Source organism: Lactuca sativa, chromosome 1 (assembly GCF_002870075.4).
Source record: "Lactuca sativa cultivar Salinas chromosome 1, Lsat_Salinas_v11, whole genome shotgun sequence".
In the NCBI taxonomy this organism is placed as follows: Eukaryota; Viridiplantae; Streptophyta; class Magnoliopsida; order Asterales; family Asteraceae; genus Lactuca; species Lactuca sativa.
In genome coordinates, this window is record NC_056623.2 from 105,590,284 (window position 1) to 105,605,630 (window position 15,347).

Consider the following 15,347-nt stretch of genomic DNA (forward strand, 5'->3'; position numbering starts at 1 on the left):
ATTTTTTGTGGCTTGTTCGTGATTGTTTTTCCATGCAAGATTTTTGGTGATTCATTTTTGGTACACATCAAGGGGGAGTATTGTGAAGTTTATTCCTCGGGCGCTTCTCACCCTTAATGGGTTTTATAATCATTTTTTGATTATAAAAAAGGGGAGAATGATGGGTATTCGAAGCTTCTCAGGTCTGTCGAATATTCATTTGCGGATTTGAATACCGATGTTACTTCGAGGGGGAGTTTGGTCTTGATCGCGCTAGCTCGTTGGAGACTAAAGCTGGGGCATCCAATCCTAACTTTGAGGGGAAGAATGTTACGGTGCAAATTCATGCTTGGATGAGGCTTTACCTACTTGTATGTGTAATGGGTTGCCTTTCCTTTATAAGGAAGTGAGTGTCACTCATTTTGTGTAAGGAACCATTTTGTAGTGTTAGACTAGAGAGATAAATTGTGTACAAACGCATTTGTATATCCTTTCAAGATCTAATATGAGCTTACACAGATTTATTTACTCCTTGCGTTCTTGATTTTATATGATGATTCACTAGATCTTTTCTTATTCCGCACATGTCATCATAATCAACACCACTACACTACATATACCACATAAGCCATGCATATAACATATAGGGATGCTGTGGGCTCGTCCCCATGGTCTTACTCTAGGATGCCATTGGCTCCCCACATGGTCTTACACCTAAGTGCCATGGGCTCTCCCATGGTCTTTGATTGGATTCTCATGGGCTCTCCACATGGTCTTACATCCTGTTGCCATGGGCTCTTCACATGGTCTTTAGTAGGAATGCCATGGGCTCTCCACATGGTCTTATATCCAGGTGTCATGGGCTCTCCCATGGTCTTCCATACAAGCATACAACTAGCATACAATCCTAGCATGTAACCAGCTACCATGTCTCATAATATATATATATATATATATATATATATATATATAGCTAGAGTATCACATAACATAAATGGGCTGGCCTTGGTGTATTTGACCCATTGGTATGGTGAGTGAGACTCACCTCTCGCGAATGCTGAACTGACAAGCTAGAATCAAATATGTCCCACGTGCTGCTCCAACTCAACTACCTAGAAGCATCATAAGATAGACTTGTCATAATCCCAAAAATTACCCTCAAACTCAACCCTGGTCAACCTTGGTCCAAGTCAAGGTCAACAGTCAAAGTCAATAGTCCATGTTGACCTCAACTCGTCGAGTGCATGTAGTGACTCGTCAAGTTCCTACCGAGTCCAAAGCCTGATCAAACTCTAGCCAACTCGTCGGGCTGTTTCATCAACTCGACGAGTTCACTTGATATCCAGAAGGCGGGGAAACCCAACCCGACTCGTCGATTTGCTAGGACAACTCGCCGAGTCCCCCTTCCTATATGCTTGTTGTGATGATACACCGAATGCAGGGTCTCCAGGGCTTAGATCTGAATCCTAAGGTGTCTAGAAGGATAAACTTTCCAGCTTTATCTTATAGAACCGTTCCAAATGCTCCAGGGCCCTTATCAAAGGTTGGAAAGCTAAAAAGCTTTGCCATATGGTCCAAAACTCTAGGGATCTGGAATCCCTCCTTTCCAGAAGAGTTTCTAGTCCTCAAATGTTCCAAAGATGGAGGCTTTATGGACATGCATTTCTAATGCATGTCCTTAGGTAAAAATGGCCAAAAAGAAGGAAATATGCCCTAAAAACCCTTGCATGGTGTCCTTGCTCGACCAAAGGCCAGATCTAGCCCATCTTGGGACCAATTTACCCTGGAGATTCATAAAGTTGCAAACTTTATGAACCCCATGCATGCAATCAACAAGAATGATAGGAAATGAAGAGTAAACTCAAGATCTAGCCATAATCCATGATAAAAATCGAGCCTTGAAGACCTACAACAGTCCACAAGATGGTCAAGCTCAAGAATGAGGGCTTGGTTTGCTGGATCTTCTCACTATCTCCTTCTTCTTAAGCTTTAAAAGTCACTCTGGCTCACAAAATGAAAGTGAATGCGGATTAGGGTGAACACAGACGTTCTTAGGGTTTGGAGGCTAATGGATGGTCAATCTCAAGGCTCTTCAGGAGATTATATAGGGTGTAAAACCTAAAATTAGGGTTTTATCTTTACAACGCCTACTCGTCGAGTCGGCCTTCCAACTCGTCGAGTAGGCTGTAGATCCTGCGTCCTTGGAATGGCCTCTACTCAAAGAGTTGGACTCCTAACTCGCCGACTCCACACACCAAACCCCTAGATCTTAATTAAATTAAGTAATACCTGGAACAGGTGTTACATGCACCAAGTGGAACTTGTGATGCTTAAAAAAGTTTTGACATTCCTAAGGATGTTGTGTGGTTTCCACGAGCATCACCAAAAGCAGAAGTGATCCAATTGAATCTTGGGCTATAACTTTGTAAGAATGTTCAACAACATTGAAGATTAGCTCTAAATTTTTGTCCTTACGAGCATATTTGCTTTACCCTTTTACCTTAAATAGAAGTTATGTCCTCGTGCGTTGCAGCTGAATTTTGTGTATATGTAAAATGCAAAAAGTTATTTAAAAAACTACTACTATCATCCTCTATTTGGTTTGAAATTGTTATCAAAATGTTTCTAAATGTGTGAGAGATGCTATAACAATGTTGAATATGTTGTCAAAATATATGTTATGACTGAAAATAAAACTAAGCAATCTGAAATACACAACAAGAAAAGGCACCATTTGGGATGACAAAACGCTTCACAAATACTCAACAATGTCGTCCCTAAAGGCATTAGGGACGACATGTCGTTGAAATGAGGCGCCTCAAGTACCTCGTAGATAATACACAAAAAGCGTCCCTACTAGTGTTGTCCCTAATAGCCGTTGTCTCTAATACTTACCGACGTCCCTAAAGGTGTTGTCCCTAAAAGTATTCTGACAACCGGCCAGTGTTATTCCGACCAAGTTTCCTGGAGGTACCTTTTGTCGCAAAAGATGTTTTCCCTAATAATGTCTCCACTAATGCCGTTTTTTAATAAAATTTATATATTGTATAAATGCAAAATTTATAAAAATGCACAAGGTGCGAGCCTTACATAAACATTCTAATAAACATGAATAATAGTTGATCTAGTCCATACTCTAATAATCCATAATAACATCACCCATAACATAAAACAATAAATACTAATCGTCTTCCCCATCATCGTTTTCCTCGTCATTGTTGCTCGCATTGTCGACTTGCTTGATAAATGAGCAGATGATATCTCAAATTGCCGTTACAAACGCCGAGTTATGGAGAAAATCATTAACATCCACATCCTCGAAGTAAGAATATAAATTAAAATATATCAAACTATAAAAACAAATTATTATTACTTAACAATTAAGTCACAAACACATTAAGTCGTTAACAATTAAACGAACTACCAAACTACCAAATTCATAACAAATTAACAAACTAACAAACCAACAAATTACCAAATTTACAAAAATTAATAAGATCCTCTGTTGGTTGCGGTGTTTGTAACTATGATTCCCATTGGGAGGGAGCGCTTGTACCTGCTATGGAAGGCTTAGGCCTGATGCCTCTCTCATGCCCTCTTTAAGCACCTAACACCTTCTCAAATAAGGCTATCCAATCATTGAGTTCTAATCACCATCGGTGTCGGCTATGTGCTGACCTTGTAACAAACTCAACAACTAAAGCATTCTGTATTTCACAAAGATTGTCAATATACTTAAAAAAAACACAAAAAAACAAATTCTACTTCATTTTTAAGTATTAATAACTTACATATTATTCTTTGATTAATGGGTCAACGAATTACCCTTGTTTATTGACATGCGCACGGTGAAATACTTCAAGTTTATTCAAATTATGTTTAACATTAAAAAATATGTTATACTTGAATAAACATTACCAAATATGTTACAACTGAATAAACATTAATGTAACTTATATTATTGAAAGAAGTACTACCACAGTTGCACGTCCCTCCACGATTCTTAACTACTTGCTTCTTTAGACATTCTTTGTTTTCACTGGATCGTTTACAATGCATATCAGTCAAGACGTGGTCAATAGTAGCACTCCAATGCACTGAATGCATACCCGAGGGGGGGGGGGGGGAGACCTTGCTGCCTCCACATCCTCTAGCATATCTATAAATTTATCTTTTGCCCTATGTTTGTGGCCTCTATACTGCTGACATATCCGATTGTTCAGTGACAACCGTAACATTCTAGCATTGGGATCATTTGAAATGGCTTGAAAATCAAAATACATCTACAAAAAAAAGAGAAGTTAAAATGAATCAAAATTAAACATGTTAAATATAACTTTATAAATAATTTATCGAAAGATTCGTAAACATGTCATTCCTTTCGGCTTTAGGAACTTCTTTCCAGACGTTCTTATCCAAAGCTATGTCGCTCCGGATATAACTTCTAACCTCCCGAATGAAGCATTCATAAACATCCCCAATCAACACAAAAGTATTTCTGTCAAATAATACTTTTAGAGGATGCATGACGTTTGCTTTGTATAGCCGATGTATTTTCTTGTTTACTGATATGCCTCTTCGTTTGGGAGGTACAACTACATAAAAAATTATTAGTCACGATAGTTTTTTTTATATACATACAATATGAAATATAATGAATTTGAATAAATCTTAATATCATCGATCTGGTGAATACCAAAACCTCCACTGAACGGATGTGGTGCCTTATCACCACCATCACCTCCATGGCTCATCACATCAGCCATGAGATGGACCAATCCAACCAAAAAAATTGACATCTTGAAAAATTATAACATAATATGAATCAATATACATATAATTTCATTACGATTTTGTTTTTTGTTTTTTGAATACACATATACATATAATTTCATTTTTTTGTTTTTTAATCAATCATAACATTTTACATACAAATATACATATACACAAATACGAAATACACATACATATAATTTCATTTTTCATGCATACAAATACACACACACACACACACACACACACACATATATATATATATATATATATATATATATATATATATATATATATATATAATTAACAAATAAACAAAAACACCTCCTTTATTTGTTTCCCCTTTTAAGAAACTAGGCTTTTATCCATCTTTAAGCCAATCAAGAATACATTCACAGATTTACAACATATAAACATTTATACATTCAAAGATTTTCAAGATATGGATATATACGAACTAATCAATTTCAATACACAATTATATATCAGTTCAATACCACATACAAACACATGCATTTACACTACATATTTAAAATTAAATTGTAACGTCCCAAAATTCAAGTTCAAAAATTTCATTTTTAAATTAAGTTGTTCGTAAAACATTCACTAGAAAATATTGAATTAACACGCTGTCTCATAAAATCAAGTATCATGTTTCAAACCCACAACATAAGCAAGTAACATATCAGAGTACAATCCCAGAAAACACTGTGCGGAAAATCAAATGTGTGTGTGATGCCATGCTACGCTGCCGGCTCATTCCCCTTAGATGAAGAGGTACCTGAAACCAAAAACCGAAACCGAAACCGTAAGCGCAAAGCTTAGTGAGTTCCCCCATCATACCACATACCATACAAAACCATCGGTATCTTTCAACCAGTAATCATCATCGGTATCTTTCAACCGGTAATCGTCATCGGTATCTTTCAACTGGTAACTGGGGACTATTCCACCCCCTACCACTAGCATATAATAGCAAGATATAAGCACACAGTCAGAGATATCTGGGTACTGACCTACCCCTTCGTTCTAAGGACCACTATCAGGGAAACTATCCCTATCATGTAACATATCATACAGATATAACTCATAACCAAACGCATACCAGACCAAGATAAATTATCACAAAGACAATTATCTTTTAAATACTCCTCAATGGTGGGCCGACATTGTGGCCTTAGACCCACCCCTACTGGAAGGTAACTCACCTCGTGGCTGCTGAACTGTGTGGGAATCCTTTGACTGCTGCCGCTGCTGCTCCGGAAATCCTCCGGCTATAATCCCCACAAAACACTTAGTCAGAAACTGACATCTACCCTTAGGGTAAAATGACCATTTTAACCCTTGACCAAGTCAAAGTCAAAGTCAACTTCCAGTTGACCTTACTCGCCGAGTTGGCTCACCAACTCGCCGAGTCCCTATCCTTCCATCAGACCTCATACCCGTCTCTACTCGTCGAGTTAGGCGATGACTCGAAGAGTTTTCCTTCTAAATGAACACTGACCGAATCCACATCCGACTCGCCAGTTGTATGAACAACTCGTCGAGTTCATCATCAACTGATACTCATGTCCTGTCCTGACTCGCCGAGTTGTGTGAACAACTCGTCGAGTTACTCTTCATCCTATGAACATGTTCTGTCCTCGACTCGCCGAGTTGATGAACAACTCGCCGAGTTCTATGAAGATTGTCTTGGACTCGCCAAGTCCGTTCATGCACTCGCCGAGTACCATGAATTCCCAGAACACTTTGCTTAGTCCATAACGTTGGGTCACTCCCCGGGACACCTAAAACCCTTCCACACTCGACTGGTCCTTATGACCCTCATTGATATGGGACCAAAACGCTTAGACTCGCCGAGTCCAGGAATGGACTCGCCGAGTCGATCACATCCCTTACTAAGAACTTCGATTTCTGATGTACAACACTTAACCAAATGATAGATCCAGGCCCCTAAACTCGATCTAGCACGTAAAGTTACAAACTTTACGTGCATGCATGGGACTTTTGAGCTTAAAAGGCTCTAAGATGGTTCTTTTGTTGCATGTGCCTTCCTTTAGTGCAAAAGCATCCCAAATCTGACTTGTGACTCCGAAAATGACATGACCCAGAAGCTCAAACACCCAACCATGTTTGCAAACATGGTTGGCCACCAAAAATGGCTTGTAAAAGCCCTAAATCACCCCAAAGAGGGATCTAACAAATGAATGAGCAAGGTTCAGACTTTATACCTTCTGTAGACTGCAAATGGTGAACCAAACTCGAATCCTTTAGTCTCCTCTTGATCCTCCTATGCTCTTCCTTCTTCCTTGAGGTCAAAACGCAATCACTCAAAGCGCCTTGGATTTCCTCAAAAACGGCTAGGGTTTGCTATGAGAAGTGTTTGGGAGCATAAAGGGGGAAAGGAGGCTGCATAAGGTCGTTTAAATAGGGTGCAAACCCCTGGATTTGGGTTTTTGTCCAAACAGCGGCTACTCGCCGAGTCCGGGACCCGACTCGCCGAGTCCGCAGCTTAAACCCCGTGCCTCATCTCGCTTCTACTCGGCGAGTCGGTCCTTCAACTCGCTGAGTCCAAGCCTAAAATGCAAAAATAAATGAATATTTAATAACAGAATACATACCAAGAACCAGGTGCTACATAAATGGTCGCAGGAAAGTTCACCTGTTTTCGGAGAACAACTCATTGGTGTTGGTGGGTCTGTGTTGGTGGTGGTCGCCGGAAAACAACTATGATGTGCCCGTGGTGTCTATTGTGGTGCCTTAACAGAAAAGAATCAAGAAATCAGTAAAGAAATCAAGGTCGTAATAGAGAGAAAAGGAGAAAGGAGGCCATAACATCGTCGTAGTCGTCGGAACTCGAAGATATTAGCTGTAAATGGATGCCGGATTCGTTGGAATTCGAGCCCCTGTCGACAGAAATAGATGGCTTAGTCCGACGAGTTGCTGGTGGAGGCAAGTCGGAGAAGTTCCCAGCTGAAAAAAAATGTTGCATTCGTCAGAAAAAATCGTCAAAATACGTCGGAGAGTTCGAAGGTGAAAAGAGGTTCGTCGCGTATCTAAACTGGGACGAAGGGGAACAAAAGGTGCTACTTTTTGCGGCGACTCCTTTAGCGGAGACTCGGGATCCTTTTGCGTAGACAATTTCGAGGGAAACAAAGGATCAATTTTCTGGTGATTTTTGGCCGTTATATCTTACAACGTAGGGCCAATATTGTTTCTGAAGAGCGTCACACAGATCAATATCAATAGCGGGGACACCATCGCCGCAAAAGGTGTCGTCGCTATTACCTGGGCAAAAGCAATCCTGACCGTTGGATCTTGTGGGAAATGTACGGACTCGATTGAGTGTAGCGTACGTTCGTCGGATTGTCGGTTCCTATAATTAGAGACGATAATATTAGCGGCGATGCCGGCCCAATAGCAACGAAAATACCTCATTCATCTGATGTCATCCCAAATGCCTCCTATCGTTGCTAATGAGGTAGTCTCTAATGGTCGGATTTCTTGTTGTGATAACCATAAGAATAAATGTATCTTTAAAAAGATATTAAACATGATTTTGTAGGATGTTAACAAGAATGATGTATAAATGGCTTATGGGATTTTACAGTAAAAACCCGTCGAAATCATTCTTATGAGATTTTATCGTTCCCAATTTTTCTTTTGGATTACGTCTATGAAGGCTAAGTGGTGTATAAATTGGATTGGATGGTTGCAAAACTCTAGTTTAGCTATTTTCACTATATAATTTTTAGCTACGTGCTAGATTTTTAATAAAAATTACATGGTTGTAAAAAAAAAAAACATGAATGATGGCATTCTCTCCTACAAAACTCCAAACTTCTACCTTCAAACCAAAATGACTTCTTTTTGTTAAAATAATAGGATCAACTACAATCTAAAGCTGAATGAACGACCTAAAGAACTGTAGATTCATACTTACAACCGAAATCAAGGCTTGTTGGTGTAAATTTTTAAATGTAGATGGATACGTACGAGAAAATGTGAGATCTTTGTCAAATCTATCTTTAAAGAGTAAATACACACTTTTTAAATCTATTTCCTTATTTTTCACAATGAACCTTCGTGATGGCATAGCTTCAATCCTTTATCTTTTCATATTTTTACAATATAAGTACTTCAAATGAAAACAAACAAATATGAAATTACAAACAAATCTTTTGTCCAACATCGCGAAGTAGGAGTGTTCGAAACGAGATATCCAAATTATACGATATCCGGATATTTTTCGGATACTCAGATCGGATTTTTGGAATTGGGATATTTTTTAACACCCATGATTTTACCAAAGAATAAACAACATACGACATGGACCCTTTTTCAATCTACTCTCTAAAAAACTAACGTATATGGAACCAGAATAGTTGAAAAATAATTTCTTTTTGGAATACATATCAATTGTATAAAATAAGTGACCAATTTTGTAAATTAGTCCCATATAAATCCTGGGGCTGGTTGGTGGGCAGTAAACCCTAGTTTTTCAATTTGTTTGCCTTTCTATTATATTAACCCCTACAGGTAAAAACTACTTGGTCGCTTAAGGGATGATGAGTACGTTTCTACCTCATACACCTCCATTTGTATTCTGTTGTTCATGCTTTCTTTTTCGCAAACTCTAATTTTTATGAATATCGTTGTCTGTTTATCACGTATCCCACGAAAATCAGAAATCAAGAAACTGATACATATTACATGCGTTCGAAAGATAGAATAGTTGTTATTTATGCATGACAATCAAGTATGAATGGTTAAGCTAGGTCTTTCCAGTAAAATTATGTATCTTCTCTGTATATAACTTTTCCCTCAATATTCCATAGCGCTGTTTTAAACCATTATTTATGAGGTTAAAGACACTTGGATTATCATGTATTAATTTCACAAAATGTTAATATGTGAGTTACAGTTCCTAAAATTGCATACAACCATTAAATCATAAGTACTGCAATTCTGCAAAAAAAATAAAAATTCCTTTTCTTCTCATGACTTATATATGTTACCACAACCAAAAGTCCGAAATAATTTTGTTCTATTTATTTAAAATCTAATGACAGGGAAATCTAAAAGGATGTCTGAACCTTGTCCTGAAGAAGATAGGATCAGCAACTTGCCAGAACACTTGATAGATTCAATCTTAGCGCGGGTCCCAGTTGGGGATGCTGTGAGGACAAGCATTATATCAAAAAAGTGGAGGTGTGGATGGACCACGATGAGGGAACTTGTTTTTGATGAGCAGTTCTCTGAAAAATTTGCAAGAAACAGAGCTTCTAATTATCATAATGGGTTTATTAGGATTATAAACAAAGTCTTGTTCCTTCACAAGGGTCCTATCTTGAAATTTCATCTCCATATACCATACGTATTTCATGATAGCTTCAATGAAATTGATCCGTGGTTGTCATTCTTATCAAGAAACGGTGTCATGGAACTCATTCTTACTAATTCATGTCGACGTTATGAACTCCCTTCTTATTTTTTTTCATGTTTAGAATTAAGAAAGTTGAAATTGGAGAACTGTTTCTTCAAGCAACCACTTGAGTTTCAAAGATTTCTTAATCTTGAATATCTTTATCTCAAGAAAGTTGATTTTGGGGCTAACTTGTCTGGAACTCAAATCTCCTTACCACAGCTAATGGATCTGTCCATGCATTCGTGCACAAATGTTAGCAATTTCAACATCAAGGCTTCAAAATTGTCCAGTTTGGTTGTCTTAAATTGCCCTGGTGCCATGTTGCTCAGGTTTTTGAATAATCCATCGCTTACTCGACTTGATATACAAGATTTTGTTGAAGGGGAAGTAATAGATTTGGCCAGGGTGTTATGTAACTTGCCCGAGCTTGAAGATTTATCTATTGATAGTAATTCTCTTAAGGTATGATAAGAACTAAACATTTTAATGCTAACCATTTACTCTTCCTCAATTGGAGTATGCACAAGGTGGTGCTTACCTTTCTCATCTAATGTAATTCTCATGAGTTATCAGGTAAGTTAATAATCACTTTCACTTCACAGCTTTTATCTGCCGATAATATTTCAAAGAGCCTTCCACATCTAGTTAATAGTTTAAAGTCTCTGGGGTTGAGGAATTTTCAACTTAGTAATTTGGATCAACTTCATGGTGCTCTTTGTTTGCTTCGGAACTTACGGAATCTAAAACATTTTGTAATAAACGTGAATATGGTAAAGTAAAAGTATATTTATTTTCTCTTATATGATACAAGAAATGGATGCTTAACTGCAGTTACATTTCTATATATTTTCAGGAGCCTCAAGTTGATGTGGGAGCAGCTTCAAATCATTTAGAAACCCCAAACTGTTTGAAATGTACATTGGATCAGTTGCAGACTGTGGAGATAATATGTTTAGAAGGATCAAAACCAGAACTTTTTTTTATAAAGCTTCTTCTTGCTCATTCCCCATCTCTTAAGGAGATTACCATTACACCAAGTAAAGCTTCTCGTGTTCAAAAATGACTTGACATTGCTAAGGATATTATGCAGTTCCCTCGAGCCTCACCAAAAGCAAAAATGTTCTACTTGGATCCGGAACTATAATCATGTAAGAATGTTCAACTACGTACATTGCAATTATCTTCATATTTTCATCCCTAAGTGTGTCTTGTAATTTTTGCAAGAATTATGGCATCCTCTCCTTCCATAAAGCTCTACTATAAACTTTTGCATTTAAAAAAAAAAAAATTGTATATACTTTTTTTAATTCACAATGATTTACGAAAATGTAGACAGATACCTATAACCGAAATCAAGATCTCATCGATGTACTTTTAAAACTTGTAAACCCAGAGAAAGAGAAAATACATTTACAGCTTCATACCAATAAAATGTGAGATCTCTGTAGAATCTCTCCTTTAAACACCCACTTGTTTAACCTATTTACTTTGCTACCCTTACGTTTTCTTATTTTCACAAAGAACCTTGGTAAAGTTCAGTCGTCATAGCTACAAGTCCTTAGCTTTTTACATTTTAAATCCTTGAAATAAAACAAACACCTATTACAATCCTATAAAATTTGTTTATTATACTTGAATTTTTGCTTCCGTGTAGAAGAAAGAGACTTATGATCTGGCATTTGTGCTATGCAGAAGAGGTGCATGTGCATTGGGGAAGAGATATGTGTAGTGATCATAGCAAACATCTATGTTGAAGAACAAAGGGAAGTTGATTGGTTGAAACAGAAATACTAAAATATAGTGTGGTTTATTTATATTAGAAAGAACTTCTGATGTGCTTCTAGGTTGATATATGGTAAGGACATGGATTTTGTCATTTTGAGGTGTAATGCTAAAAAGACATTGAAATCGTTATTTTGACAAGAAGTTTCGTTAATCCTCATATCAAGTAGCATGTATGAAAGTGATTTGTAACTCATTGAATATATATGAAATATTAGGGGATAGTAAATTACATAATGCAACATCAATAACACGTCAGCCGAATAAACAAAAAAAAAACGAGAAAACTAAACTAAAAGACAACTAATTTGAGTATATAATGTTTTTTGCAAGCACGATCATAAAATTTTATTAACAGGATACGACAAAATTTTGAACTATAACGTCTTCTTGTAATTATTAGATCACAAAAGGATCACATGATTGATGTGAATATATATGTAACTAACCAAACTTTTGAGCGTCAGCCGAAATGACCATAATGTTTGTAATCGTACATTAGCCAAAATGACTACCACGTCGAAAATGGGATAATGGACCCATTTCCGATTTCAGAATACATAAAGTGTATTTTCCTTTCGGTTGCACCGAGCTCTTGAAAAAACATTATCTCCTAGCCCATGTCTTCAAGATGTTTAATTATCACCCGGTTTCAACTAAATGACACATTTTCATGTTCTTATATCAGAATATTCTTCGGTTTTGGTTATTTTTTAAAATTTTGTAATGTTGGTATGACATTTCATAAATGCTCATAAGATTTCGGAGTTCGCGATGCTATTTTGTGATACTTTGAGGGCCAATTATGGAAATTATGGGGTATTTAAGTAAGGCAAACCCTAGAATACGGGTTTGTGATCCTATTTGCATATTTGCAGCCAACATCGTCTTGTTGGAGTGTGTTCTTGTGAGGTTTCCTTTCCTATTCTTCAAGTGTGGTTCAAGAGGATTGTGAAGCATTTTTGAAGACTTTTATTGTGGTGTATTAGTGATTTATTTCCTTCATCTTGATACTAGTATTAATCACGTGTTCTAGGATGTAAGGAGAAATTATTCAACTCATATTTCTGTTTAGAATCATTAGAAACATGAATCGTTGAGTTTATGCACAAATGTGGCGATTTTGAAAAAATATTGAAATTTTGCACAACATTTCCCCATCTTGCAAGGGCTGTAGTGACGAATATGTGCAGATTTAGATAATGCACCAGAGAGACAATGTTGGAGGAAATTGATTCTAGTTTCCAAGGACTCTAATATCAACTTAATTGGAGTGGTAAATTTCAAGATACTCTCAATATACTAAAAATTAGTCGAATTGGGAAATGAAAGTTATGTAGGTAATCAATCTATAACCTATTTTTGTTTACTAAGGTCATAAGAATTAGCAGGAATGAGTATTGGTTTACTAAAGCACAAACTGTAATGTTATATGATATATATATATATATATATATATATATATATATATATATATATATATATGTATATATATATAGTGTAACTATGCTTCCACCTTGTGCTTCATCGGTTCAGATCATTCGGGATTGATCCTAGAGGATGAAAGGCACCCTCAAGAGGGTTGGATTGGGATTGTAATGGACTAGATCAAAAAATCTCGATGTGTTGTAATTGTTAGCAAGTTCATGGTACGACGATCTCATACTCACGGCATGATGTCGGGGTTCATGTTGACTAGAGTCATGGCCTATTTACTTGTTGTGACGTGGCTTTTAATCCTTAGAGTGGCAAAATATGCTATGTCTTCTCTATTTGTAACATCTGGTTTTGAATCACTTCCATTCTTGATCCTTTTATTGAGATGTATTGCATTTTTTGTCCCTAAGTTAAGAAAGAGTGGAAAGGGGGGCCCATAGTGGCCTTTTGGTAAAAGTTGAGAACGGGTGTTTATGCCATGTGTATGTATGTATATGTAAAGCGTACTAAGGCGCGCCTTAGTATGCTGAGTGTACACTTCGTACGCGGGGTGTAAGTGGAATGCATGCAAACCATAATTATAGGGCTTTGGCTCATATTTAAGCAACCTTATGGACAAAAACCCTCTTCTTACATAGCCTCCTCTTGTGTTTTCGACTTTCAAGCAAACCTAGAGCAAGTGAGAGCAATTTTGAGCCTTAAAGTGAGATTTATGGTGGTTTGGAAGAAAAAAGAAAGTGGTTAGAATATCTTGAAGTTGAAGTACACCTTGGATCCGAGATTGTTACTTGTTTGGGACATCTTGGAGCTATAAAGATTGCATATTTATTCCTTTACCTTGTAGATCTAGGTTTTTGCTCTATTAAGCTAATTTTTGGTCCCAAAATATTGATTTATGAACAAAGCATGTTCTTGACCCATTAAGCTGTCCTTTTAGACCCTTAGAAGGGTCTTGAGTCATAGAAATGGATTCCAAGTGGTTAGTTTTTCCCTATGCATCATATAGAAGGTATTAATAGATTAAGAAGTGGAAATAAGCACTTAATAGGCCTATATAGTCATAAAGTTGGAAACTTTATGACTCTTGAGAGTAATTTTAGTCAAAAGTCTGATAAATGGGAGTCTGCCCCGCATACTCGGAGTATGCTCTACGTACAAGGTCAACTACCCCGTTGGTGGTTAACAATGCGCTAGTATGCCTAGCGTACCTTCGGAGTATGCCCCGCGTACTCACTCTGAGTCGATTCGGCTAAGTTGACTCGGTTGGGTTGACTCAGTTGACATAGTTGGTTTGACCAAGTTTGACCTTAAGGGTATTTTGGGATTTTGATTAAGATTGGTCTTTTGATTGGAAAGGTGGCAGTTAGAGCTGAGATTTTGAGTCAAGACCTCATCAGCTATTTTTCAGTCTGCGAGTTGAGTTTTTCCTCACTATACTTATGGGTCGAAGGCACCAACGCCGACCCATTGGTATGTTATCATGCTATTCACTGATATGTTGAGTATGGAATAGATAGGCATGATTATTCTAGTTACCGATATGCTAGTCTAGTAGAGTTGTAGGACTACCTGTGATTTTGTCTGCATGATTACTTATATATTTTTATTATATGTTATATATTGAAATATTGGGTTGGGTTGAGGTTGTACTACTTTATGTTGTAGCTAACAAACCCTGGAGCATTCCAGATATGAGTTGAAGGTCGGGTAGGGCATGTCAGACTTATACTAAGGGCTCAGTAGCATTCCAGATATGAACTGAGAGCCGGGTAAGGCATACTAGACTCATATTGAGGGCTCAGTAGCCTTCCAGATATGAGTTGAGGGTCGAGTAGGGCATGCCAGACTCATACTAGGGCTCAGTAGCATTTCGGATACGATCTGATGACCGGTTGGTATGCCAAACTCCTATTGAGGGCTGAACATTAGTATTCCGGTCCGATGACTA

The 15,347-nt window shown here is 37.3% G+C and overlaps 1 protein-coding gene across 1 annotated transcript; it reads left to right on the top strand.

The window, feature by feature from the left end:
- The first annotated feature begins 9,830 nt into the window (after positions 1–9,830).
- On the top strand, positions 9,831–12,169 carry LOC122194421 (F-box/FBD/LRR-repeat protein At1g13570-like). Its single transcript, XM_052766242.1, has 4 exons — positions 9,831–10,642; positions 10,747–10,950; positions 11,034–11,328; positions 11,873–12,169. Exons 1-3 carry the CDS (start codon positions 9,839–9,841, stop codon positions 11,241–11,243), a joined length of 1,218 nt encoding a protein of 405 aa, XP_052622202.1. The 5' UTR covers positions 9,831–9,838; the 3' UTR covers positions 11,244–11,328; positions 11,873–12,169.
- Positions 12,170–15,347: the final 3,178 nt, after the last annotated feature.